The following is a 27,725-nucleotide window of genomic DNA, read 5'->3' on the forward strand; positions in this document are numbered from 1 at the left end:
TGTTATGATAATTTAATATAACTTATTTATATATTTAAATATGTTTTTAATAAATTAAATTAAATTTTAAAACATCAGAGTTTAAAAATGAATAGAAAAAATAATTTATAGATGAAAAAATGAGGGTATTTATTATATTTATATGATTATTTAATAATTTAAGAAAGTGATAATAAATATACTTATTTGCAAATGCTTGAACTTTTGTTTAAGTTAAATTTATATATATATATAGTGACATGAAAATTTTGTAAACCTAGAAATGAAAGTAAATTAAAAACTTTTGTTTATAATTTAAGAAAATTTGAGGAAAATTTTCTTTTAAATTACCAAAGATTTTGATACTATAAAATTTTTTTAAATCTTTAAGTCTTCCAGGCAAATTTAAATCAAGAAGGTTTAAGTGTATTCGACGGTAACATATTAATTGCATTATTTTAATAGGAATGTCTGAATATCAAATGTGCAAAGTATTTGATCTGTAAAGTGAAAATAATTGATCTCATTCTAATTGTTCCTAACGTGATAGAATGATCAAAGCATACATGCCATCATTTGATAAGCAGAATTTTTCTATTAGTATGAATATTTATACAGTACTTAATATATGAGTATACAGTCAATCATTATCTTAAATTTTTATGACTAAACATACTTTTTATCATGATTTTTAAAGAAACTTTTTAAAAATATCATATAAAAAAAAATAAATATATATAGAAAAGTTTTATTCAAAATTTGATTTACTTTCATTTCACATAAATTATAAAGTGGAATTATTAAAAAAAAAAAAACATATTATCATATCATTTTCATCAAAACCAAAGCTTTGTAATTTAACAATTTTAAAGAATTTAACTCTGTTATAAAAGAAATTAATCTGAATTATAAAAAAGCATATATTAATTTTTGCTTAAAACTGTTATAATTGGTTCCTATTTCTCGAAGCAATATTAGCCTATCCAAATCGACTTGTTATTTTGCACTGGTTATTTTTGTTGAGTGCTATAACATGTGTTTGCTTCATACATTTGTATATAAAGGCTATTGTATAGATTAATAAAAAGAGAGCGAGAAGAAGAATATCTAATCAAAACATGCATAGAAAATAAGAAAAAAAAGAGAAAAATTTTAAAATATTTTTCTATTTAAAAATAAAAAATTATTATTCATCATCACTGAATTGTAAGATTTGTGGTGTTTATTACATAATGATTTTGATTTCTATATTTGTAAAATTGGAAAATTTGTATGTTTTATCAGATGTTTGAAGTAAATCTGTTATCTATGTAAATTTGATGAAAATAAATGATATACAAGAAATTTTCTGATCTCTCTTCAGGAAAAACACGTTTACATATTTACTTGCAGAGGAAACAAATAGTTATTAGTTCTAAATAATACGGTTTCTAAATAGAAATGAATTAACGGTTGATGTATAATGTTTTAAAAAAAAATCTAGCAACAAGTTGCTTAACTTTTCCGGCAACATTTAAAACTGCGCGTGTAGCGCCATCTGTTACGATATTTTATTATTAAAAACTATATTTTAATTATAAAATAGCCAAAAGCTTAATTTTAAGGGTAGGGATGGGTTTTTTTTAAAAATTGTAAATGCTAATGAGTGAAATCGTCATTAAGTCCGACCCTACTGGAGATGTTGCGCACGATCCTCTTTATCTCCTCACCCCCTCGACCTTTAACCACCAAAATTTAATAGTATGAATCCCCTAATACACACCGCCCTGCAAAATTTCGGAAATTTTCGACAAAAGGCACTGGAATTATCAAGCTTCAAACAGGAGAACGAAATCGTTCCCCCCACAAACTCCATATTAATAAACTCCAATTATCCGGATTTGCCCTTCAACTTTACTATTTGTTTCTATTTATTTTTAACAATTTTTTTCCTGAATGCAGAAAATACACTATATTAATTTGTAGATACTTTTTCCACGTAATTAAGTACACACGTACTGTACATAACAGGGTGTTTGAATAGGAAACAAAAGAGGACCATTTTAAACAGAAATCCAATTATCCGGATATGCGGAATATCCGAACGGCACGAGTCCCAATTAATTCGGATAATTGGAGTTTTACTCTACTTCAATTAGTTGAATAGGTGATGTCGCGATGGTTTATTATGCGTTTCGCGTGCGGAAGTGATTCTGGTGTTTTTACTTTTACTACAACATTTAATTAAGAAGTAAATATATCCTGATTAATTATTCATTTCTTTTGGATTCGTGTTAGTTCAACTAGCCATGTGGGTGTTACCAACGGTCTAATTTATATCATTATCTTAAATGGCTGATTGATGTTTTAATCAATACCGAACTTAATCAAATGACTGATAGAAAGTCAAATAAGAATATAGTTTTTAATCGAATATCTGCAGCTATAAAAATAATTAAAAAATTGTGTAATTAGTTATTAAATTAATCGACAGATGGCGGTATAATTGATGCGTTTAAAAATTTAAACTGTTAAGTGACTAAAATTAACCAATCACATTTCGAATTTTGTAATTTCGAATCAAATTTAGCCAATGGTTACGTACAGAAAATTAAACACGCGCATTCCATTAATATCGTCAATAAAATACTCAAGAACTTAATATCGAAAGGAAATTAACCTTCAAATCTGAGATTTATGTAACATTAGAGAAGTCTTAAATCATAATAAAATACTATTTTATATGGAATTTCGTAGGTTATAGTGATTGCTTACAGGAATTGAGTGACGTCAGCAGTGTATAACCAAAGATCGTAAATGCTATTTTTATATTTATATTAAAGAATATTTCCTTAAATATACTACTCGCTGAATAAACAACACTTGGAAAACATGAAATATTAAATAGTTTACAATAATAAGTGGATAAGAAGAATTTAAAATAGATCTTCACCCCCGATTTAACGACTATAAATAATAAACAATACAAACACACTTAGTTGAATTTTTAATTTCCCACCAGATGGCAGTAAATTTGGAAATGCAAATGTAATAATCTTAAGGAAGAATTAATGGAGACTTTTGTAATTTGTTTTTTGTTTTTATTTTTTTAATATAAAATAATAAGAAATAAATATAATGAAGCGCAAAGTCAATGACTCTATTTTTATGCTTTATGAAAAACTATACATATTTTCAAGCAAACATTCATCAACATTGATAGCCTTTATATATTCACCGATATCCTATAGTGTTTCTTTAATAATTTTTTAAAAGTTGAATGAACTTTTAAGTCAATTTACAAAAAATTCGAATAGATAGATGATAAAAGATAAAAAAATATGTATATTTTTTTGGAGAAGAACCTCTTTAAATAAAGCAAAATTTTAATAAAACCTTAGAAAGTATTTTGTAAATTATTTTAAACCATTTTATATACGTTTAGCGAGTGATAAAATGTTGAAACACGTGAATAGGGATAAAGAAAAATTGAATTTTATAAATTCAGTCAGTTTATTCCCAGTTCCACGAAGGATTTTACTTGCATTTGATAAAAGCTGAATTTGCCTACATGTTTTTACATCTAAACTACGTAAATACCAGCTTTATATAGGTCCAAATCCGGCATTTTCTCTTTATATACGCACAATTATATTATTTTCTCCTGTATTACTTTCAATGATCTCTTATCATCGACAAAACGTCTTATTACAAAAAATTTATAATATTTTACTACTGATTTAACTTTTCTAATTAAAATACTTTGTAGAAAATCCGATGTTCTGTTTATATCAAAGGTTAGGAAATTAATTTCACAATCATCGAGAGATTTTAACATAAATACGTCATAAAATCACGGCTCAATCAGCGAAAGGAGAACATCAAATAAGTTTCGTGCTCGTAAGAAATATATTCATAAACAATTAAGATTGATAGATAAAGTACTTTCATGATAATTAAGGTGTGGGAGATTGATCGAACGTCATAATAACGCCGTCGTATAACGAATAACAAATTAATTAGGCGCCATATCAGCGCATTGGATAAAATGATATTGGTGTAACTATTAAAAACTGAAGACACCGTACAGTTTTTACCTCATCCCACTTCTCTAGAGGATATGAAAATTGACATTCGACTCGATTAAACTCCATCTAAAAATTGTCTTTCATTACAGCGAGTTATCGAGTTATTCATTTTTGCATCTATTATCGTTTTTAGAATGTTTTTCTTTGTAAGCAAAATGCAAATTAATTCTGTTTAACATGTATAAAAACAGGAAATTTACTATTAAAAACTTTAAAAATAGGTCAGGATGGAAGGACAGACCAACTATGGTGACTTATTTTTAATATTTCGTTCTATAACTCACCACTGGTTGTGAATATGCACGGTAATAGGACATTGAGGATATTAGGGAAGTGATTTTCTTTTCATTCTTAACTGAAAACAGCTGTTATGGTATTAACTACGGTTCAGTTTAATATCGCAGCCAGACACAGGAAAAATAGAGCAAAGCCGTAATAGTTCAACTAAACAAGTATAACAGTTTGATAATGATTAGACGGAGTGTGACTCTCCAAAAATTAAAAAAAAATAAGGAAAATAAATAAATAAATTTCGAATTGAGTTGTTAACTCGAACAATTTTAAAGAATTTCTCCATCGTGACAGTTACATTATTTCAAAATATAGATCTTTAATCTTCAATCCAAACTAAATTTTCAGTTCAGTGTCCAGTGAGACAAGTAATTCTCTGATGACGTCACAGGAGAAGCTCGTGATTGGTTGTGTTTAACCTGACTCAATTCACCTACGCGTTTACTGCAAAAGATGTTAAAGAAAACACCCTACGTTACTTTACTGTCGTGCCACCTGCATATAAGACGAGTTGACATCTATTAGTCGCTAAAAATCCGCCTGTCACTCGATACAGCTTCTTAGTAGCATTGCACTGTTCTGAGAAAAAGACAGTTTTACAGGGACGGTACTTTTCAGGTAAGTTTGACGTCAATGCTTTTAATTGTCATTTTAAAATCTCCGCTTCGTTATATTACCGCCGTTTTAAAGACTTAATTAGTCATTTGTTTAAATAATTATTTAACTAATTACAATTAAATTATTTAATAAAAGTTTACATTTAAAACTGTGAAGTGCGATGTTATTCATTTCGAGTTAATCTTTGAATCCAGACAATTTTATATAACTTTTTATAACAAAGAGTTTGTAACAAAAGATAAGTACGTTGTGTAACAAGAGAAGGCCATACTAACTTTAAATCCTCATTTTTCTTCTTGAAAAATCTATCGAGTTTTAATATATATACTGTATATGTCACCATCAAAACATATTATCTGTAGCAATGACAATACTCTGATTTGTGCTTCTATCCTGTGATGCACTGTTATTAAGTAGTACTTCAGACAAGATAGAACTGTTTATCCTTGTCATCTTTTGTGATCAAGCCATTAAAAAAAAGAGTCAAGTCTGCAACTGCAAAAAGTTTGAAGAAAAAAAAAAGCTATAGAAAGTGCAAAGGTAACAAGCTGTTTGTTTGCAACTTGTAATTTTATAAATTAATTTGGGACACTTTAAATAAATAAATAAATATATATATATATATATTTAAGTATAGTATAAAAAAGTAAAAAAATAAATTTTTACTTATTCGTTAAAGAAGCATGATTGATCTCTACATGATATTACTAAAAATAAAAGAGAATAATTATAGCAGAAGTTTTAATAACTAATTGGCTTTATTAAATTTTTAACTCTTTTAATTAATGGCTGTATTACTTTCCTATAAGAAAATATTCGAACTTTATAAAAAAAAATAAATATATGCAGTTTAAATAATTAGAAGAAACATCTATAAAGGATTTTAATTAAAAAAATCAAAGTTAAACATTCACATTTTTTCATACATAACAATTATTAATCTTAGAGATCGAATTTTGAAACGAATCTAATTTATTTTTTCGTATTAATTATCTTTAATAAGTTTATCTAATGTTATATATTATTAAAAATATACGAATATAACGAATTTTAACTCGTTAATTACACATTATCTTGACATTTCTACGACCTTCGCGCTTGAAATTCATAAGAATCGAAAGCTAAAAATGTAACATAGAATCAAAATATCACATATTTTATTTATAGAACTTAATCCCTTAAACAATCCAAATATTTTAGCAATAAGTCAAAGATTTTTAAAGTTAAACTGATATGTTTTTACTTACGTAGCGGTAAGAAATAACATTTGAAAGGACAATTAAAGCCGTGTTATATTTTGAAAAATTAATTCTGTATACCAAGATATCAAATAGTCTTATACAAATATTTTTGATATTCTGAATACAAAGAACCAATAGCAGGTTTCTTCAGTATCATTTGATTTGCTTTCGTGTTTTTTCTAAAAGCATTGCCTGTAGCGATAGGTAACGTTTAATACTATAAACAGAACAGTATAAGTTTGTTTTGTTTCTCAAGTCTTCAATTAGATGTAGTCCCATCTTTTCTTTGTATACTTCTAGTTCATATATAACATATATTTTCTTACTACGGGGAAACGGTATAAAAGTATTAATTCTTTAATTTGCTAAAATAGTATGATTTATAATTCACTGCTAAGCATATATAAATAAAATCTGTGTATTTTTTTTATTATATATTTCTCCCACTTAAATTTAATATTTTATTTTCATAAAAAATCCAGTTTTCTCCCCTCTAACAGATAAACAATTCTTAAATATGTTAAGTAAATCAGGACTTAAATCAATTGAAATAAATTGAAAATTCCCTAGTGAAATTTTCAATAATCGCCAATAAAGTTGAACTTTTTTAAACTAAAATAAAATGTTTTTTATGTCCTAAGCAGACAAGAATATTCCATTAAACGAATTCGTTAAAACTGCGTAAATCTAAAGAGGAAATATATATATATATATATAGATATTTGAAAGAATTTCACCTGAATAATTTAAAGTTAATAAAATTATTATTTATTTCATAAATAATAATTTTAAAATAATGATTCTGTCATAATTAAATATCGATTAATTTATAATTGTTAATGAGGTTAAATATATAGTTTTTTTTTCTTTTTTTAGAGACAAATACATGAAATTTCACTTCGAATTATATTCATTCTTTTAGTTTTCTTCATCAAATTTATGTCTTTTAAATACATTTTTTGATATTGTTTTGAACAATAACTGTAAATTCCATACGTTTTATTCATCGATTTATGCATGACTATAAAAGAATAATGTTATAATAATAAAATTTAGCAGATATACAGATAATTTATATCGGATATCGAATAAAAATATAAATGGGATTCCCTAGATAATGATCCATAAAATTAAATATATAGGAACATAAACAATAAAGCGAAGATTCTTTTATGACTCATTACAATAAATAAAATCTCATTAAATACGTATTTAAATAAGAATATTTATATTCGATTAAGAACTATTCAATTTACTTATTCCATTTAGTCCGTAAGATACATTTATTCGAGATAAATGACACTTATTCTTCCTCTAAAATAACTTGTTTTAGTTTAATCTTTTAGAAAAATAACGGGTAAAAACAAGTAAGAAAATTGAATTTTTGTTATGATTTTGAGAAAGTTAAAGATATAAACCTTTTTAAATAAGTTTGATAAAACAGGATATTAATTTCTGATTCTCTCCACTTACGATCGGGTTATCAAAATAAATAGAATCATAACTGTTAAGTGTAGCTGAGTTTATCAGATGTGTATTGGATTATATTTTCTAAAGTTATCAAATTTCTCGTTGATAAGCCCCCTTCATAACCGTTTAAATAATGGATAATAAAGTCTAAGGCTTATTACAATTAACTTTATTATTATAGTTAATATTTAAATTTAGTAAAAATAACTTTATTTTAAGTTAATACAACTCATTCTCCGATTCTATCGAATAGAAATGTGTTCGTAATTGCAAAAATATATTAAATTTAACTGCATTTTTCTTTGAAAAACTTTATTTCAAGGTACGTATATTCCTACGAAATTTGTAATTATACGTTGTTGATTAGGATACCACATTCAATTAGAAGCTAGATTATTCATTATAATTTAAGTAACATTCTAATTGAAATGAATTAATATATTAATTAATAAATGAATTCAACTGATTTATACCCTTAAAACACATTTAAGCGATATATTATATTTAGTCATATTTGCTTGATACACATTAGATTCTAATTACATAAAAGATGGTAACTGAGTAAATTTGATCAATAGAAGGGTGACACGTAACTATTTTGATCGTAATTAATTGTCGTTAATTAGCGATAACCTGTTAATTCTGTACAATAACTTAGTGAATACATTTCTTGAGAATTGTAATGGCTATTTTTAAAATAATATATACATAAGCTAAGAATTTAGATTTACAGCATTTTAAAATTCTTCAATTAAATATTTCTGTGAAGATCGCTATTAAAAACTAGGTTAGTTCTTCAGAAATTAAAGAGTGGCACTCAAAAGGGAGCCGAGAGACCCTGGCACCATCTAAAGAAAAAGAGGGAAAAAACACTAGAAAATTTTCCAAACAAATCTTTTCCTAATCAAAATTCATTTTTCTTATGTTTTTCGTGTCTTTTATTTCTATACTTCTTACGAATTAGCGGTCACATAAGGTGGGAATTTTTATTAAATTCGCATTAAAAATTTTGCTATCCGTTCAACTGCGCCACTGTTCGAAGAGATGAATCATCATCATCATCGTCCATTCCTGTCCCCTCTCAAAGAGGGATCGGAGTTCTGACTTACTATTCCTCCAAACTATCCTATTGTGAGCTATCTCCTCATTTAACTGTAACTTTAAATCTTTCCTAACTACTAATTTCCAGTATTTCTTTGGCCTATCTTTACTTCTCTTTGTTCCAAAGTTCTAAATTCGTTTAACCAATTCATCTTCTCTTCTAACCACCCAAGCCATCTAAGAACTTTTGTAAAATATGTATAAATTAACTCACTATAAGAGAGTTTCTCTTAACAAATGTCAACTCCAAGACACAGGAAAGTACACAGATTTGATTATGACACATGACTTAACTGATTTCCGCTTTACAATTGCAATTGATTACGAGTTGATCGATAGTCTCCTATAGCAAGGATCGGATCCAATGCTCTAATAATTATAATTGACACCAAGACCGAATTCTCTCAAATAATAAATTGTATATATTAATAGTGTGCTTTTTTAAGAATCAATAAATTAAAATAAAATACAGATTACTTTTAACTCTTCTTTTAGGTACACGGAACTATTCTATAGAAAAATAATTAACAATTTATCTTTAATTCATTCATAAACATTATAAATGAGTATGCTCGTAATCTCGTGACTTAAACGTTGTATGTATAAGCTTTTTAATTTTAGATTTCCAACATAAATTTGAATTAGTACCTTAATTAAGCATAGAAAAGGAGATTTTCTTCCTCCCCACGTGACAATTATTCTCTTAATTAATCTCATAGAGCTCGCCTTTACGTAGATCAGCTTATGTTAAAATTCCCAATGTAATTATATTTTATCAACATTAAATGTATGAAAGTCCAATTCAGTGGTATAATAAGATAATACGATTTTTATTTTTGCTATTATAAATCAACAACTATTAAAATATGAGTAAACTGTACTTAAAATGTAATTAAAAATTACTTGAGGTGACAGATAAACAGCACACGAGGAAAATAAATAAATATATATTTATATAATTTTAATAGGAAAAAATACAGTAAATTAATTATATTGTTTTTTTAGAATAAATTTACTTTAAGAAATTAATTTAAATCTTACTTTTTAACCTGTGTTATGTTAATTAGACATGGAAAGCTTATAACTAATACGTTTAAGGAAAATCTGTAATATGTAAGATTAAATTATATATAATAATTGTACATAATGTTTATATATATATACATTAATTAAACATTTTACAAATCTATAAAGAAATTTATCCTCTACAGAATTAACTTTAATTACTCTGTTTTAATTAAAAATAAATACGATCTTCGTCAAAGGAATTGTAACAAATTTCTTCTTACTTTTTTTTTTGTTTTATTAATTTGATAACATTTCCGTTTTTAAAAAAAAATAATATATAACGTCCTTGTATTAATACTTTCAATGACATAAATATTTAAAAAAAATATCTTAATAATCAGCGAAAGATGTTAAGTAAACAAGTCATTTTGAGATTTAAAATAAAAAGAAAACCGAGAGTTTTATTTATATATAATTTAATTAACAAAAGAAAGTTAAAAATTTAAGTGAAAACAAGATATGAAAAAAATCGCTCTTGCATTATTTTTTAAAATAAAAATTGTTATTTTTCTAGAATATTTAGTTAGATTCTATGAAGTAAAACCCAATTGGATTTAAAAGGTAAGAAGGTTTTAATTGGTAAAATAATTGCAACTAATCTGTATTAAATAAGGCTTTATACGAGGATTAAAAGGGGGGTTGTGATCTCATATATAACTCCCTTTCGATGTGAAGAAATAATCAATCTTTATTATAAAAATTTCAGTCTCAATTTTGTAATGAAAGAATGTATATATATTAGAGTAATTTATCTAAACATCATTTATGTATCAACCGAATGTGACACGAGAGTGAAGCATTTCCGAAAAGTGTTTTTACAAGTCATGTAACACCATAAATTTCATTTACGTCAGGTGTCAAATGATGTACCGTAAACTGACGTAAAATCACCAATATCCGATGTTTAAAAATCAGATATATGAGCTTGATAATAAAGTCGTAAAACGAAAACGTCATAAAATCGAAAGAAGAAGGGGGAAAAATTGAAAGAGAGAAGGGCTTGCTTAATCCTATTAATTTAATTAATCTAAATTTTATATATTTATATGGAAACATTCATAAAATTTTACGAGTTGATAGAAACTCTTAAGAATAAACAAACTTTAAACAAATATTTTCTAAAAAGAGCATTCGATTTAGATCTTTGTTCTGTTTTCCTCGGTAAATTTATCCGAGTCATTAGTAAACACTATAAATTAAATTTTCAAAACGATAAGAAAATTTAATTGTTAAAACTCCTTCTAATCGTACTTTAAAATCAGTTCAAACTTTCATCTAAAATATAGTGTTTTAATACAAATCTTACTTAATTTACACGAATGTTAAATACTGTAATCAGCTTGAGTGAATAAACCTTTCCTAAGAGATTCACTGTTTACCAATCTGTAATTCACACTGTTCATTCAAGCCAAAATCATTACTAAAATTAATAGAGTTGTCCTTGCTATTTACTTCACCGTGTCATTTATTAATAATTTTCTATTCAAAGTCAAGTTTCTTGTAATTTGTCTTCTTTATATTTCCCTCATTACTGTAGTCTTTAATATAAAATGTATGAGTTGTAACATTTTTATTTAAACGGACAGGTTTAAAAGTGTCCCGTTTCTTTTAATTGACTTTATGACACTTAATTATTAATATTAATTAACTATAACCCTTTCTTAAAGTTAAAGCTTTTGTTAAACTAAATTTCGGTTTTATCATTTAATATATGAATATATAAATGAGAGAAAGAATTTAAAATTATATTTACGGTGAAGTGTTTTTATAATTTCCTATCATTTCATAATATTCTTTTGAAAACATTCAGAAGAAATTGTGTAAATAACAGATTGAAGATTTCTATTCGGGAAAGGTATTCTGTAATTCCTATAATTCGAGTAAAAACAACAAACTGTTCGTTATTTTTGTTAGAGAGTTTCTTCTAAGCATCCTGTAAGAAGAGTTTTCGACTTTTACTCCAGGAAATCTCCTAAAATACAATTTATTAGAACGTTATAAACCACGTTCATTGTAATTAGAACGTTTACAATATATGTAGTATTCAATTTTTATTAATAAATAAATTTATGATTATTATTTTAAAGTAATCATACACGATTTGTTATTATCTTTTGTATATTGAAAGCTGTTTGTAATCTTTTGAGATTTATTCAGTTAAGGCAAATTAAACATTAATCCACAAAACGTTAAAAATAACTCATAAAGAATGATCTTCTTAATGTTGTTTTGTTTTTTTTCATATTTCAAGTGTCAAAAACCTTTTAAATAAAGTTAAAAGCATAGAAAAATAATAAACAATTATAAAATTACCTTTGATCTGTTGCTCGGAAGTATTGTTTAATCTTTTTTAAAAATACACTTAAAGATTACTAAATTGTAAAGTTTAATAAGTTAATTTTATCAAATTTTATTCTTTTTAATCTAAAACTAAAATATTGTTTTGAATATAAAAACGAGAAATAAAGAAAATGGAGTGCATCCTCTTTGCATTTTCTAAATTGAGACCCATCTAAAACCTTTTTTTGACATAAAACAACAAATATCCATTTTGTCTTCCATCTTACAGTGTTTTCCTTTCATCTAGCGCTCAGATTGACAGCTGGCAAGTAACCCAATAGAAAAACTCCATCGGAATTGACAATTTTTTTGGGGGTTTTTTTCCATTCAAAAGTAAGAAAAAAAAATCCACGATTAATAAATAGTTTTATAAAGACATTTATCGAATGAGTTGTCTAGAAAAGAAATCACATCCGAAAACAATTATCGATTCGTTTTTGGTTTTTATTGGAAATGTTCGACTTGCTCTTTACAAAGCTTTTAAGTCTTCTTAGAAAATCCTGTAATCCGAAGTGAAGAGGTTCATTAAGTGTAACGCTCACCACAATCAACACACTCCATCTACATGCTCCCTAGTCATTAGAGTAAGTTTCACAAGGCAACAATCAACAAACAGGCATCGTTGCTTAACATCAAATTAGAATAAGTGGCATATTTGTATTAAAAAAAAATCATTCAAATTTTTAATCGTCCACAATCTTTCAGAGTAAAAGCATTGTAAATGCAAATTTATGTAAGCAAAATCAATTATGCTAAACACGTCTCTATGATTTATCTCTGGGTTTTAACTCAATAAACGTGTTCCTTTAGAAGAATTTTGTAAATTTCTAATACAGACTAAAAGAAAACAAATTTAGATTGACAACGTTTTTTTCGGAATTCGATTATTGATTCCAAAGCAGTGTTGGTTTTTCTTTGCTTTAATTCTTTGTAAAGATTCGAGGAATGTGATGATTGATTATCTTTCTTTTAAAAAATTTAAATTCTATCAATTTATCAAACTTTTTCTTTTCACGCGAGTAACTAATCAAAAAATTCAATTTCATGCGAGAAGATACAGATTATAAAATATGTATAGGGTATAGGGCAAATTCAATTATACAGTATACCTATATAATGTTGTGTAGTGATTACATATTAGGCTACATTGTATTTTCCTGGAAAGTTAAGGTTCTACAAAGAAAAATATCAAATTAAAATTTTATTTTAAAAATAACCGTTCGTTTATTATAGTCGCAGATTGTAAATTAAAATTTAAACAATTGTGTGAAGAATATAAAAAGAATAAACATTTTTCAGTAATGGCTTATTGATTATTTACAAATATGGAAATGTTTAACAGCAGCATTAAAATAAACTGAAATCGATAATGTTTCCACTTTCAATAATTAAATTGCCAAAACTGTCATTTCTTAAAGGAACGACCATCGAAGTCAAACACAAACCAGTCGATTAGCGATATGTTGAAGAAAATCCAACAGAAGTAATGTCCCTGAGGTTTTGTCTCCATTATGATGGATTAGATAACATAAGATGTCTTTCTCGTTTGATTGAAACACCAAAGTAACTTTTTTTAGAGCATATTGTCAATATTGTTATTCTTCTGAATAAATTCATGATATAGGACATTATATGATCATATTTATGACTACTACAGGTATTATCTATTTTATTTCTAACTCAATGTCAAATAACAGAAAAAAATATATCTTATTACAGTAAATCCTCGATTTAACGTTTTTTTTTATGTAATTAATTAACGGGTTATTTTTTAAATTCAAGTCATCGCTCATAAAGTGTATTTTCCAAAAGAAAAACAATGTTTGTTTGTTTATTTCACAGGCTTACTTGTTTTTTTTTGCCACGGAATTTCAGTCAGTACAAATGCACTTATAACTTTTCTGCGAAATTAAATTCCTCATACGTTTGTGCAATTAAAACTAAGTATGTATCTACATATGTAAAAACAAACTAACACAAGCACTCAACAAACCTACTTTATGATAAATTGACTTTTTTGGCTTTAACGGACACCTTGAATTAGTCCGTTAAATCGAGGTTTTACTGTACTTTTATATATGTATAAGGTATATAATATTTATACCTGTATATTTTACTTGCTTGTATTCGAATTAGTGTATATAATAAACGATCACCGGACTTACTTATTGTGTATTATGGAGTTGGAAACCCGATAATGTAGGAATTTAAAAATTTTAAACAGAATTTGCTATTTTAAGTAGAAACGGTAACAAGTATATAACTGGATGATGCAAGATCTTTGTTAAATTGCTTTAGAATGAGTTAAAAAAAAGTTGTAGTGAACAATAGATTTAAACAAAAGACTTATGTCAAAGTTGCCAAGTTACCTTTTTCTTCTTTCTGTTGTTCCAGTCACATCGAAAGCCGAGACCACAGTAATCAATAGAACGATGAGGTTACATCGTGGTTCGAGTCTCCTAACGTTTATTTTCTTTCTTTTTATCTTGACCATTACTTTCTCCATGCCCCACTATAGGTAAGTTCATTCTGATTAGCCTACACGAGCAATATTTTCTCTTCTTTTTTTTTACTTTAACAACTTCATTTATCTTTAAAATAAAACATTTAAAACTCATTACAAATCATTATCGTTTCTAAAAATCATACAACTTACATAATTTTCTGACTAAAATAAAAATGGCGGCCATCTTCGTAGTAAGAAATTTTTTTAAGTTTTAAATTTAATTTTAAATGTTATTTTTAATAAATTAATGATTTATATGGTTTTTAATCGTTAAATATTTTTTAATTATATAAAAATTTTAAAATTTTTTATCAAAACCAAACGCTAGATGATACTCAATCGTCACTCAATCGCTACGATTAGCGATTGGGTGACATAATTGATCATAATTATAAATTAAATTAAATTGATTACAATTAATGATAAATTATAAATTAAATAAATAAATAATTATAAATTATAAATAAGCTTTAGGGATAAAAGAAGTGGGATATCAGATCAACGATTGGCCGAACTTGAAACTCTCATTAACCTCGCTAAACAGAAAAATCGCGGAAGACCGCCTATTGCATTCGGAGTAATTGATCCTCTGAAAGTGTAAGTGAATCCACTAAATAAATTTTCTTTAAATATAAACTTAAATTGTTTATCGTTTATTATTAAATATTATTAATCTAAAACATATAATTGATCGATATTACGTAAATTTAATATATTATATCTTTTAATTCTATAAATTATAATTTAATTTTCTTTTAAATTCCTACTAAACAGGGGAAAACGGAAGCGTTCTAACGACGTCACGGAAATGGATGATTTGCGCGAACTTTTCGACGATCCTTTAAAAGAAAAAGAATACGCCGAAAATGCTCGATTCTGGGACTTAATGACGGATTTGAGGAGATATACAAATTAAAGTTAGTGTAGAATTTTATTATAATGGCATAAAGCTTGTTGATTTTGATTTTAAAAATCAAGTAACAGAAAATTGCATATAATTAATTTCTACAATTGCTTGCAGAAGGTAGAGTTTATCGACTGCTTAAATTCAGAATATAATGATATGCTGCAGTTGATACATTTATTTTATTAGGCTGCAATTTGAAAAAAAATTGTAGACCTATAAATCGGCCGGCTGTCTGTCAGCCCTTCCTTAATATAGAGAACAGTGTTAGATAGATGAAAGTCGAGACCAGATATGGAAAGATTGGGGCAGGAGGCACATACTAATTTCCGGTATAGACAGGAAGTCACGTGATTCCAAATCAAAAATTTCGTTCACAACGGAGTTAAATAGATGACCGACATATCTCTGTTGTTACCAGAAAAATTATAATGTACGGGGGCAAGACACTACTAATTTGAGATCTAGAGCATATATTTTAAATTAAATAAATTAAAAATATGTTTAAAAATTACAATTTTTGCTCATTCTAATAAATTCAAATACTAGATTTGTTTAAAATAAAACACTTTCTTCTACATTTTCTTTATAATTTAATTATGATAAACAGATAATAATAATAATAATAACTTAATTACTCCATTAGTTAGACTATAAATTAAAAATATCTTAATTTAAAGATTAAAAGTTTTAATAAAATGTTAAATGCTTTTGAAGGCTAATCTCCATTTTAATAATTTTCCAACCGATTTAAAAATTTAAGTGCATAATATCTTCGTTAATTTTAATTAAACGAAACGTTCCGAAATAGAGATCGGTCTGCCTATTGATATTTTTCAAAGAAATATTTAATTGATTAATTATTTATTTTATTGACAAACATTTTAATTATTTAAATATTTCACGGGTTTATAAGGACTTAAATTATTCAATTAAATTTTTATCACTAGACTCATCTATTTATTCTTTTCACTTTATTATACAGTATATAGTATTAGAGTAATTTAGTCAATCTTTCTGAGAAATTAGATTTATTTTATTTTAGTTTTAGTGTTTTAAGAATGTTTAAACGTTAAAAAAATAAATAAATAAATAAAGGATGTTTAAAGATTAAAATTACATTGACAGAAAGATTCAAGATTTAATCTTAAATGCTTGTTTCAATGGAATGGATGATGTTCAGAAAACATTAGATTAATTTATTTAATTTATTCTTAAGTTGTTGTTATAAGAATGTTTATAAAGCAAAACATTCTTTATGATGCTAAATAGTAGCTAATTACATATAAATAGTGACAAAGTGTGAATGATTCGAATGAAACTTTTATCTTCGTATTAATTTATTTTTAAAGATTCGTGTCCTTATACGCTTCCAAACACGTTAAAACACCTTAAGTATTAAATGTTTTAACGTTTTGAAAAGTTCTTTCTTCCTGTTATATTCTGCTTTCTTTCAAACTGTTTTTAAAATTACATTAATCGATCCCTAGTACACATCTTAATGTATTTAAAGTAGTAAAACAATTGTTTAAAAATCCCGAGTGAGATTTCTTACGATGAAAGTAATTAATACACAAAAAATTATAATTAAAAAACATTTTTCTGAAATTAAATGTATTATAAGTTGGTCCTGTCAAGGGGGAACAGTAGAGTCATTTGGCTCGGGCCTCAAGTAGATTTGTTACAAATTATTCATTCCATTATATTTTTGTCTACTGTATTAAGTAAAAAATATTTATTTTTGATTGTTTTATTAATTGAAAAATACAATTTAATTTTTTAACACTCCTTATTTTAATATACTGAGCGCTCAAAAAGTAAGTTGTAAGGATTTCTCCGTTACCTCCGAAAGGTCTTTTTTATAAGTATTAATAATTTATATTATTCTATCAAAATATAATTTGTTAAGTAATAATTGAATGCGATTAGAAATTATATTTCATAAATAAATTATCAAGAAATCGAGCTTTAAGAATGAATGCGAGTTTTATTAACAGCTCCAAAAACTTAATTCAAAATATCATGCCATTTATTTGTAATATCATTTCAATCAATTTTAATGTAATTTAAACGTAATTCTCTTACTTAATATTCTGATAGAATTATGACTGTCTTTGTTCGGTCTACTCGCATTAATATAATTCTCCTACGTCACGGCCTTCACTATTGTGTTGTAAGTATAAGTTTATGAGGCGATCATCATCAATGTTGATACTTGTTTCCGCCGTATTACATTTTGAATTAACATAACTTGCGAATGACGTAGAGGAGCAATGTTGCACGTTGAACACGAGTCTTTATTTAGTAGAGTTGACCAAAAATCCAAAATAATGTTTTTAAGAATAAATATAGATTTTTTTCGAGTTATGATTTTTATTATTTATATTAAAGGGATATTATTTACTATATTATTTGCATATTGACTTACACAAACGCCTCTTGAAACCATTCCTTAAATGGTTTCTATAAATCATTAAACGATTTCTAGAAACTTATAGAGATTATTTAATACATATTCGATAATATAAATGTATTATAAAGGATAGAATTTATTAATTTCTATATAAAGAAATATAAATATTCTTAAAATTTTGAAAATGTGTAAAACTATTTTCAGAGTTTATTCCTGGATTTTTCAAAACAGTTCTTTATTCTTATTAGAAAGTCTTTCTAAATTCCTTCCAGGTTAGAATTTATCAGAAAAATAAACTTTCGTGCAATTTGATGTTCTCTTCTTCAACAAATTGGACTTCATTGCTAGTTCCTAAGTCTGTTAAAAGGAACGACAAAGACATGCTTTTATACAAAGACACCGTACATAATTATAATACCTTCCCTTGGAATTCAGCAATTTATATATATAGTAAATTTTGAAACAAATACTTCCTGATTATTCAAAATATATCTTCAAATTTTACACGTAAAAAAGCTTGATTTGTAATGATTTTTCCCCCTTATGGACTTTTCTGTAGTTTAATTCTAGAATTGGCGAAAGCAAATACGAAATTATTCGGAAGCTTTCAATTATATGTTACATAAGTGATTTAATAGTATATATTTTAAATGTTATGCTGTCATGGTACTGAAAAATTGTTATGACAGTTGACATTTATTTTTAAATTAATTTTCTCCTGAAAAAATAACAATAGATTAGATGAATACATAGATCATCCTCTACTTCAAACTATGTTTTTCTCATTTTGTCAAAATAATTAACAAAGCTGCCAGCATGCGGTTGACTAATTTTCTTATAAAAGGTTGGAAAAAAAAAAAAAAATGGAAACTCACTATACAAAGAACGAAGTAGAGTTATGGTGTATGTGAAAACACAATGAATGAATTGATTTATGTAAGGCTTTAGTTAGAAAGTATGAATAAGTTAAAAAGTTTTTGAAAAATAGTACAATCAAATAATTATTTATTCTTGTTTATTAATGTAATTCCTTTAATTTTTCTGACTTAAACATAGTCTATATATATATTTATATTTATTTTAATATTTACTCACAAAAACATTTTCTTTACAGATAATGATTGAATAAGACCAACTATATTCTTCAGTGCTGTTTATGTTTATACAATATCTGTATGTCCTTTTTTATTTTAAAATAATTTATCAACAGTGTAACTATATTTTCTTAGGTATGGCTTATTTATGTAGAATTATAAATTAATTATATACATATACATACATACACACAGACACACATACACACACACAAAAAAAATATATATATATATACTGTATATGTAGTAATAAATGTTTAATAAAGATGACTAATTTCAATAATTTTTTGCATTGAGTCATAGTTTAATAATTCTTTCCTGTATACACTTATTTCGCTATACGAAAACTTTAATTCTTTCAATACAATTAATGAAAAAAATATTAAATTTCTCTTTCTAATTAAAATATACATAAATAATTTTTTTCCTCCATGGGTATTTTCATTTTATATCTATTTTCCTATTTTACATATTTAATTTAGCTATTTATATTCTATTTAATAAATTATTTTGAAGAATTAAACTTTTCGGATTCCTTTGATCTGATAATTATATTATATTTTTGTATCCTTTTTCCAAATTGTGAATTCAACTGAATTAATTTTAATTGCAATTTAAAATAAATAAATAAAAAAAAATTAAACATAGAAAGTAATTCCGATATTAAATAGATATAATTCGAAAGTTAGGATTTAAAAAAAAATCTCATCTGTGTTTTGAAGTGGAAATTTTTCACAATTCTTTCTCTTAATGGTCAGTTTAGACGACTTATAAAAGGTTTCTCTAAGCTAAAATCGTTGCTGCGACGATAAGTCGATCATTTACATTAAGCTGAAACGTCTAACGCAGAATAAACAGTTTTCAAACATTGTTTTTATCATTTTAAAAGTTAAATAAAAGCCACGAAAGCTGTTAAAGTATTGAGAATCTATATTGTATTATATTTAAACAAAATTTAATACAGTTTTAATATTCAAGGAATAGAATTTTATGCAAACATATTTCATCTAATTAATATAATTAAATCTATATAAATATTAATACAACAGGTTTTAGATTTTGTTTATTAAAAAACTAACTTTAAATATTGACATTAAACATAATTTTAATAAGCATTATCCTATTTACAAATTGTATAGAGACCATTAATGATATAATCTGCATGTTAAAACATTTTCTTGGGTATTTATTCAATGTAAAGAAAATTTGAATATAAATTCTTATTTAAAAAAAAAAAAATTATTTGACAAAAGTAAATCTTGTTAAAGTAATTTTAGAACAAACGATAACGTTTGAATTTTGCAACATTTTTAGAAAAAAAATAAATCACATTTTCAAAATTTAATTTGAAAACTTTGCTTTGCATTTTTTTAATAAATAGATTAGCAGATAGAAAAAGTCCTGTTAACTATAAAATGTCATAAAATCTACACAATCGCTTGATAGAATGTATGAATTTTTAAATATTATATTGTGATGCAAATTTAACTTATGAAGAATCGAGACTTTGAACTTGAATGATAAAGAAGAAGAAAAATTTAAAACAGTTTTACTCAAATTTTTAATATAAACTGTAGGAAGCTTACCTGAGAAAAGTCTAGCTTGTATTAGATGTAAATTAATATTTTTTAAGACAATTTTGATCAAATTTTAAAAATTAAATTATTTTAAAATAATTTTTTTTTTATTTTAAAACAATAGATACAATATAACAAGCAATAATAAGTTTATGATAACCTTAGTTTGCCTCAAAATCTTGTCAAGACTTTTCAAAGAAAATTGTCTTGTTAAAATATAAAAGTATTACATACAAGTAGAAACAATATAATAAAAATAATATACTGTATTTCAAATATATTTTATCAAAAATTGTAGCCATTAAATAAGCCACAATTTTTACTTTTATATTATTACTTTCTTATAACTTTTACTTTTATATTTTTGTTTGTGGCATTCAAGAATATTTTTATAATTTACTTAATCTAAAAAGTATGTTAAAAATAATTAATTTTTAAAGTAACAGTAAAGAAAATGAATCACAAACGTATCTAAAAGAATAATCTAACTGTATTGAATTCATTAATTGGGCTACAATTTTAAAAAAATTGTAAATTTAAAAATTCTCACTGCTGTTTGTCTGTCTGTCCTTCCTTAATCTCGAGAACGCTGTTAGACAGATGAAAATTAAGAAAGATATGGAAAGCATAGGAGAAAGAGACCCTAATTAACTATATACGAACTACCGATATAGAACGTGATTTTAATTCAAAAATATTCCCCTGAATGGAGTTATATAGATGACCGGCATGACTCGATTTTATCAGGAAAAGTATGATGTACGGGAAAAGATATTATTAATTTGAGATGGAGAGCATATATTTTAAATTAAAAATATGATTAAAAATTTCAGTCCGGCATTCTAACGGTGTCACAATAAATAATTGATCGTTCAATTAAATACTTTACTGTTATAGCCTACAAATTATACTAATTTAAACAGAAATCAAATTAATATCAGTACAGAGAAAAAGCAATTTTTGCTAATATTCATTTCATTAATTTAAAAAATAGTAATAAGTAATTCATGTGTATGAATCTATTCTTCTATGACGTAGATCTGTATTGTTAATATTAAGCTTATTATTTTCTATTTTTATTCGGCTTATAAAGTAGCTAAATTTTAAAGGCTAAATTCAAGAAAGAAAAAGACGAAGTTAATAACTCTATAAACTTTTACAAACTTTTCTCAATAATCGCATAATCGTTATACAGATAAGAGCTGTTACGTGTTTCGAATTTTAAAACATCTTTGAAATATTCGAAATGTGTCTTTGTCAAGTTCGTGTAATTCTCGTAAATGCCCTTCTCTTCCAACTTAACTCGTCAAGGGAATCCAGCGTATTTACTCAAAATTCGCTTACTTTTTTTCTTTGTTTTTCAAAAATCTAAACTGAACAATAAACATGTTAAGCGAATATCCGTGTAAGTAAAGCAAAATAAACTTACTGTCTTGTGATTGGTCGATTCGAATATTATGACGGTTATTTTTAAATTTAAATTAACCAATAAGGTTCAGTGTTTTTTTTAAACTATTTTCTCTTATTAATTACTTAATTTGCGTAAACATTTTGATATTTTATCTCAAAAAACAGTTTTACGAAAGTAATAAAGAAAAGAAAATGTGAAAAGTAACTTAAGTTGAAACTAGATAAGATAGAATAGAATTTGTAACATTAAAATAGTTCGAGTTTCATTTAATTCGAGCAATTGCCTGCAGTTAAGTAAAAATAACGGGAAGTTAACAGTGAGAACCATTATTTCACAATGTTTTAAGTAAAGAATGCGCGGTGTTTTAATGTATTACTTAACAAAATTTCAAAAGTTATTTAAGTGCTACGTAACTATTTAAATTAAAGCTGTTAAATACTGGTAATTTTCATAATAGCATCAAAATAACTCAAATATTGTTTTAACGAGACGGGAAAATTTCGTTGGCAATGGAGTAATTTCATTTTTCACCAATAGGAGCGCTAAAGATCTAATCAGTCGTCATAGCAACGTATCATCTATGTAATTGGAAGAGAAAGAGAAAGATGGATTCTCTAGTGAGGTTGTGTCGATTTACTGGTGATTCTGCACATTATCTCGGGAGGGTTGTCCATCACTTCCAAACGACAAGCAGCTTTAGTTAAGAAATCAAATAAGTTATAAAAGAAGAGTAAGATTTATGAACAGGACATTAAATAAGATTTATGAATATAAAAGACACAAGATGGCGGTCGACTCAGCATGTTTCATTTTTCTTTAGCTATATATATATATATATATATTTATTTTATAAACAGTAATAAATCTTTATAAACATTTTTCGCGTCCAGTTTTAATAAACATTCATTATTTTAAAAAATTATATTTAAAAATATATATATATATTATTTCTTAACGAACATATATTTCGTAAATTATTAAAAACAGTAAGGTAATTAATCGCGCCATCTGATGTCATTTATTAAAAGTATTTAAAGAATAACAGAATGTAAGAGAAAGGATGAAGAAAACTGATACCTGAAGTATTCATAAATATAAATACGATTCAATTTCGATAAACATCTGAGATATAATGTAATCATTATGTCGTAGTGGAGAGATTTTCGTATACAATGGCCGAATAGAGAAATAAAGGGGATGATAATCATCAAACGAAAAAAGTCTCGTTAAAAATGTAGAAAAATAATTATTTTTAATATTTAAAATAGGTCAAGTTCGTGAATTTTCCCAAAAAATCATCTTTCGACTATTTACAACAGCAAATTTTCAATACATAAAATGATAACTGTTTAATAAAATATTTACATATGATTATTCCTTACCACGATTAGAAACTTAAGAGAAAATATAGAGGACATATTTAAAAAATAGGGCTTATACATAAGCTCAACAATTTTTTTTTACATAGAAATTATATATAAAAGTATTATAAAACTACTACTGTCCGACTCATACGTAAAATAAAAAATTATTATTGTTTTATATTAAATAGAGTAATAAAAAAGATTTTAAACATTTTGCATAACAGTAGAGAGAATGAAACTTTAGAAGCACGGACAATAGGAAATTTTATACTCGACGGGATGCGTATTTTCTAAAGAACTATTAAATTGTTCTTTACAAAACATATTTGAAAAAAATATTTTATAACTGAAATAATGGTTTAAATACTGTATTCAGTTACTGTCCTCTTTTATAGATTTTGTGCATAAAACGGTGAGTTTGTTGTATATAACAACGTTTTTTCACATGTTTTTATCACGTTTCATTGGATAATTTCATATAAAAATATAATTTAATATTATGTAATTTTAATTATATTTTTTTAAATTCCGAATGCCATTCCCTGTCCGCATCACCTGGAATATTTTACAGGTTAGGATAATATTTTTAATTAAAAGTTTTTATACGCTAACGAGTATTTATTTACTATTAACGCGTTATTCGTTAATCAGGTTTTTATAACTTAAATATCTTAACCAATTTAAAAATTAATGACAGAATTTTAATTAATTTCTTTCATGGATGTTTTCAATTTGCCTGAATATAAATTTCTGTAGAAAATGTCGAAGGAACTTGAGATTTTCTGCATTTGTTTAAAAGTGTAGCGTAGATACGATATAATTGGAATCTTTGGATTTTGCAGCATATTTTTAAATAGAACAAATTTTGCTCTGTATTATATTTCATCAAACAATAGAGGACATTGTATAAATTTAAAATGGCGAATGCAAACAGAAAAGTTTATTTATATTGGCATTTTGTCTTAATAAGACAATATAATTTATTATAACTCAAAACCTTTTCTTTTACAATGAAAATGTCTTAACCTATACTTCAACATAATTCCCCGTTGACATCCAAGCATTTTTGACATTAGGAAACGAGTTTGATGATCCTCTCATTGAAGAACGCTGCCCTCTGTTCTTGAACCAATTGGTAACAATCTCATGGACATGTTCATCGGTCTGCATGCGTTTTCCGTTCAAAAATTCCTTTCATTTCATGAAAAGATGAGTCTGAAGACGCCAGGTCCGGACCAATATCTCCCACCGAAACTTTTGCAACTGTTTTGAGCAACGTGAGGAATCGTGTTATTATGGAGCTTGCTCTCCCTTCGTCGAATAACCGACACCATTTCATCACATTTGTCTCGTTCATTACACCTTTTCTGTACACTTCAATTAGATGTCAATGAATTTTTGCTGGGCGAATTCTTTTGCATTTAAAAAACGAATCACCAATCCACCTCGCAATTGACATCGTTAATGAAATGCTATTAAATAATTTCGTAGATGTACTAGAGAGATCAGAACCGTCTGAGAGTCACAGACACGTTAATTAAAACACGCACCTCACCAGGTTGCAATCCAAAACATCGACTTGTAAACTTGTTAGTATATGCAAACGATTCTTACTTTAAAAATAACCCTCGTATATTAGGGAATATCAACACTATTTTATTGGTGGTGTTTGGTTCTGTGCTACTGAACTTATACGTATTTGAGACAATTAAATATGAAGACTCCTAAGGATGTAGTTTTAAACTTCTAAGATTTTATTAAAGTTATTTTTACCTTTTGGAACGCATTTCCCCTTTTCGTGTTGGTATTTAGTTCCGTATAATATGATTTCGCACTACACACGACTTTCCTAGAACCTAATTAGTAATTACACCGGGTTATCTGTATTTAGAACTGGGTTTGAATCTTAAATGAATTAAGTTGTACCGATGTTGAAAGTTCTTGGTGAGTTGATGAGTCTTTGGAATAATTTATTTTACACTGACGATCACACAGAGCAAAATAAATACATTTACACATATATGCCGTTATAAAAATTTATCACGAAATCATGTACACGACTTCCGTAATTAAATTCTTTTGTTTAAGTTGGGGAAATGATTTATCTTTCTACTTAGTTGTCGTATCCGTGGTGCAAGACAATCTTTTGAGTTTTTTTGGCCATCCTAAATTCTTAAAACACTGGTTATTTGTCTTGCCCTGTTTATGCTAATTGGAATTGTCGCCGATTCGTCTGGAATCGCGAATTTAATTAAGATTATTGAGATTTTTAATTTTTCGAATGCTTGAAATAGTTTTCTATCAGATTTGATAAATCAAATTTTTACAAAAAGCATTATAAGCCGTGTAGAGTAGCGTTATATACTTACTCTATGGTTTACAGTGTGGGATTGATTTCTCAACCGAATAAAAGTTCTGATGAAAATGAATGGCACTTATAAAACATTAAATCATCATCGTGCGACATTTTTTCCATCATGTAATTAATTTTTGTCAAATAGAAATAAAAAGAAACCTTATATGAGTTAATAACGACGACTTGACTTTTTGGGCTGTAATTTGAAAAAAAATTGAAGACCTATAAATGTTAAACATTATAATTCTGGATAATATAATTTTATCCGTACAATAAGTATCTTTACAATAGGTTATCAAAATCTCAATGTATCATCATTGATATTGATTATAGTCATTATTGTCAACTGGACGTGTCTACAAAAAATATTAAAGAAGGGATCAAATCTGTTTTGATAAAATTTAGAATATAACTTTTTAACTATTTTAACATCATTTTTAATACAAATTATAATTTTCAAATTGTTTTTCAAAAGTATTTGTAACAAATTCCGATTTTAAGTGCTATAATTCATTTCTTAAATACCCGAAAGCAATTTTATTAATTAATTATGGCAAATTTAATGTATTTACATATTCTTTTTTTCTTCCACACAAAAACTGCAATTTCTCTTAATTTTAGCATCTTATAGAAAACATTTGCTATATTTTTTTTTTTTTTTTTTTTTTATATTTGCAATGATAAATATATATATATATAACATATTTAGGATCTTGTTAATTACAAGAACAAGATGTAATATTAAAAAGTTTGTTTATAAATAATGTATTAAAACTTTTGCTTTCAATAATGTTTATAAGCGTTATTACATTATATTTTAATTAAATATACAAAACTGGAATTGGTATTTTAATTATAAAGTTTGATAAGTTTTCCAGTATGCTTGACAAATAAAACTCTCTCTCTTAAAGTGTTATAAGCTGCTTTTCCAATAAAGTAGATGGAAAAAAAAAGGATTTTAATCAATCAGGTGTGACATATAAGTTAAGTAGAAAAAAAAATCAAAAGAAATTAAGTTTTTAAATCAAGCAAAACATCAAAGCTTACTAAATTCTTCATTAAATTAATCTTTTCTAATGGTGTAAATGTTATAAAAATAACAACTATTTTGTGTGTTGATGGACTTTTATAATTAAAATTTATAATACTATGTTTAAAATATAATGTAGTATTATAAATTTATATTTTCTAGAAAGCTATTTTACTTTTCTTAATCAGCTTATTCTGATTTCGAAAACAAAAGCTAAAGATTTTATGAAATAGAAAATTATATTTTTTAGAATCAAAGTAACAATTAAAATAATGATGAAATTATGTTAAATGATTATTATAAATAGCAATTTATTGCAAAGGTTTTTAATTAAGGCTTTTTTTTTTTTAATTTTTCTATTTAATATCAAGTGCAAATAAACAAGAAAAATATTTTAAAAATTTTTATTTAATTAATTACTGATTGAGAAAATTAAAAAACTTGACAGTTAAGGAAGAAATTGATTATTATTGTTATTATTATTTATATGTAATAATAAAATTTGTATTATATATGCATCTGTGTTTATATGCAATAAGTGTGTATTTATATGCAAAACACAAAGTAAGAATAGTGTGTTCTTGTTTCAAGCTAACCAAGGATAGGAATAGCCTGAAAAATTAAAGTGATGTGTTAAACAATCATACATAAAAGGTGGATTTGTACAGTTTCACATGTGAAGATATGTAAAATTGTCTCCAGAGAATTGAAAAAACCAGAAAAATTTCTACAGTCTAATAAGATGACATATTTGATAATCCAGCACCCTGTCAGCCTGACAATGGAGTTAACAGAATGTCAATGTACCATATGTCTTTTATGTTGATAATTTTTAATTTCTGAAATGATTGTGGCTGTCCATATTACCCAAATTTTTGGTTATATGAGGTACCAT

General features: G+C 25.8%; 2 protein-coding genes across 2 annotated transcripts in view; one reads left to right on the forward strand and one right to left on the reverse strand.

Moving 5' to 3' along the window:
- The window catches only part of LOC136983044 (CD9 antigen-like), a 285,455-nt gene that overhangs the window by 177,919 nt on the left and 79,811 nt on the right, over nt 1-27,725 (reverse strand). The window lies entirely within an intron of this gene.
- On the forward strand, nt 4,797-19,375 carry LOC136983066 (uncharacterized). The gene is made up of 5 exons (XM_067279698.1): nt 4,797-4,955; nt 14,570-14,693; nt 15,150-15,278; nt 15,456-15,598; nt 19,113-19,375. Exons 2-4 carry the CDS (start codon nt 14,608-14,610, stop codon nt 15,595-15,597), a joined length of 357 nt encoding a protein of 118 aa, XP_067135799.1. The 5' UTR covers nt 4,797-4,955; nt 14,570-14,607; the 3' UTR covers nt 15,598; nt 19,113-19,375.

This window comes from Centruroides vittatus, unplaced genomic scaffold (genome assembly GCF_030686945.1).
Source record: "Centruroides vittatus isolate TY-2023 unplaced genomic scaffold, ASM3068694v2 contig_875, whole genome shotgun sequence".
Lineage (NCBI taxonomy): Eukaryota > Metazoa > Arthropoda > Arachnida > Scorpiones > Buthidae > Centruroides > Centruroides vittatus.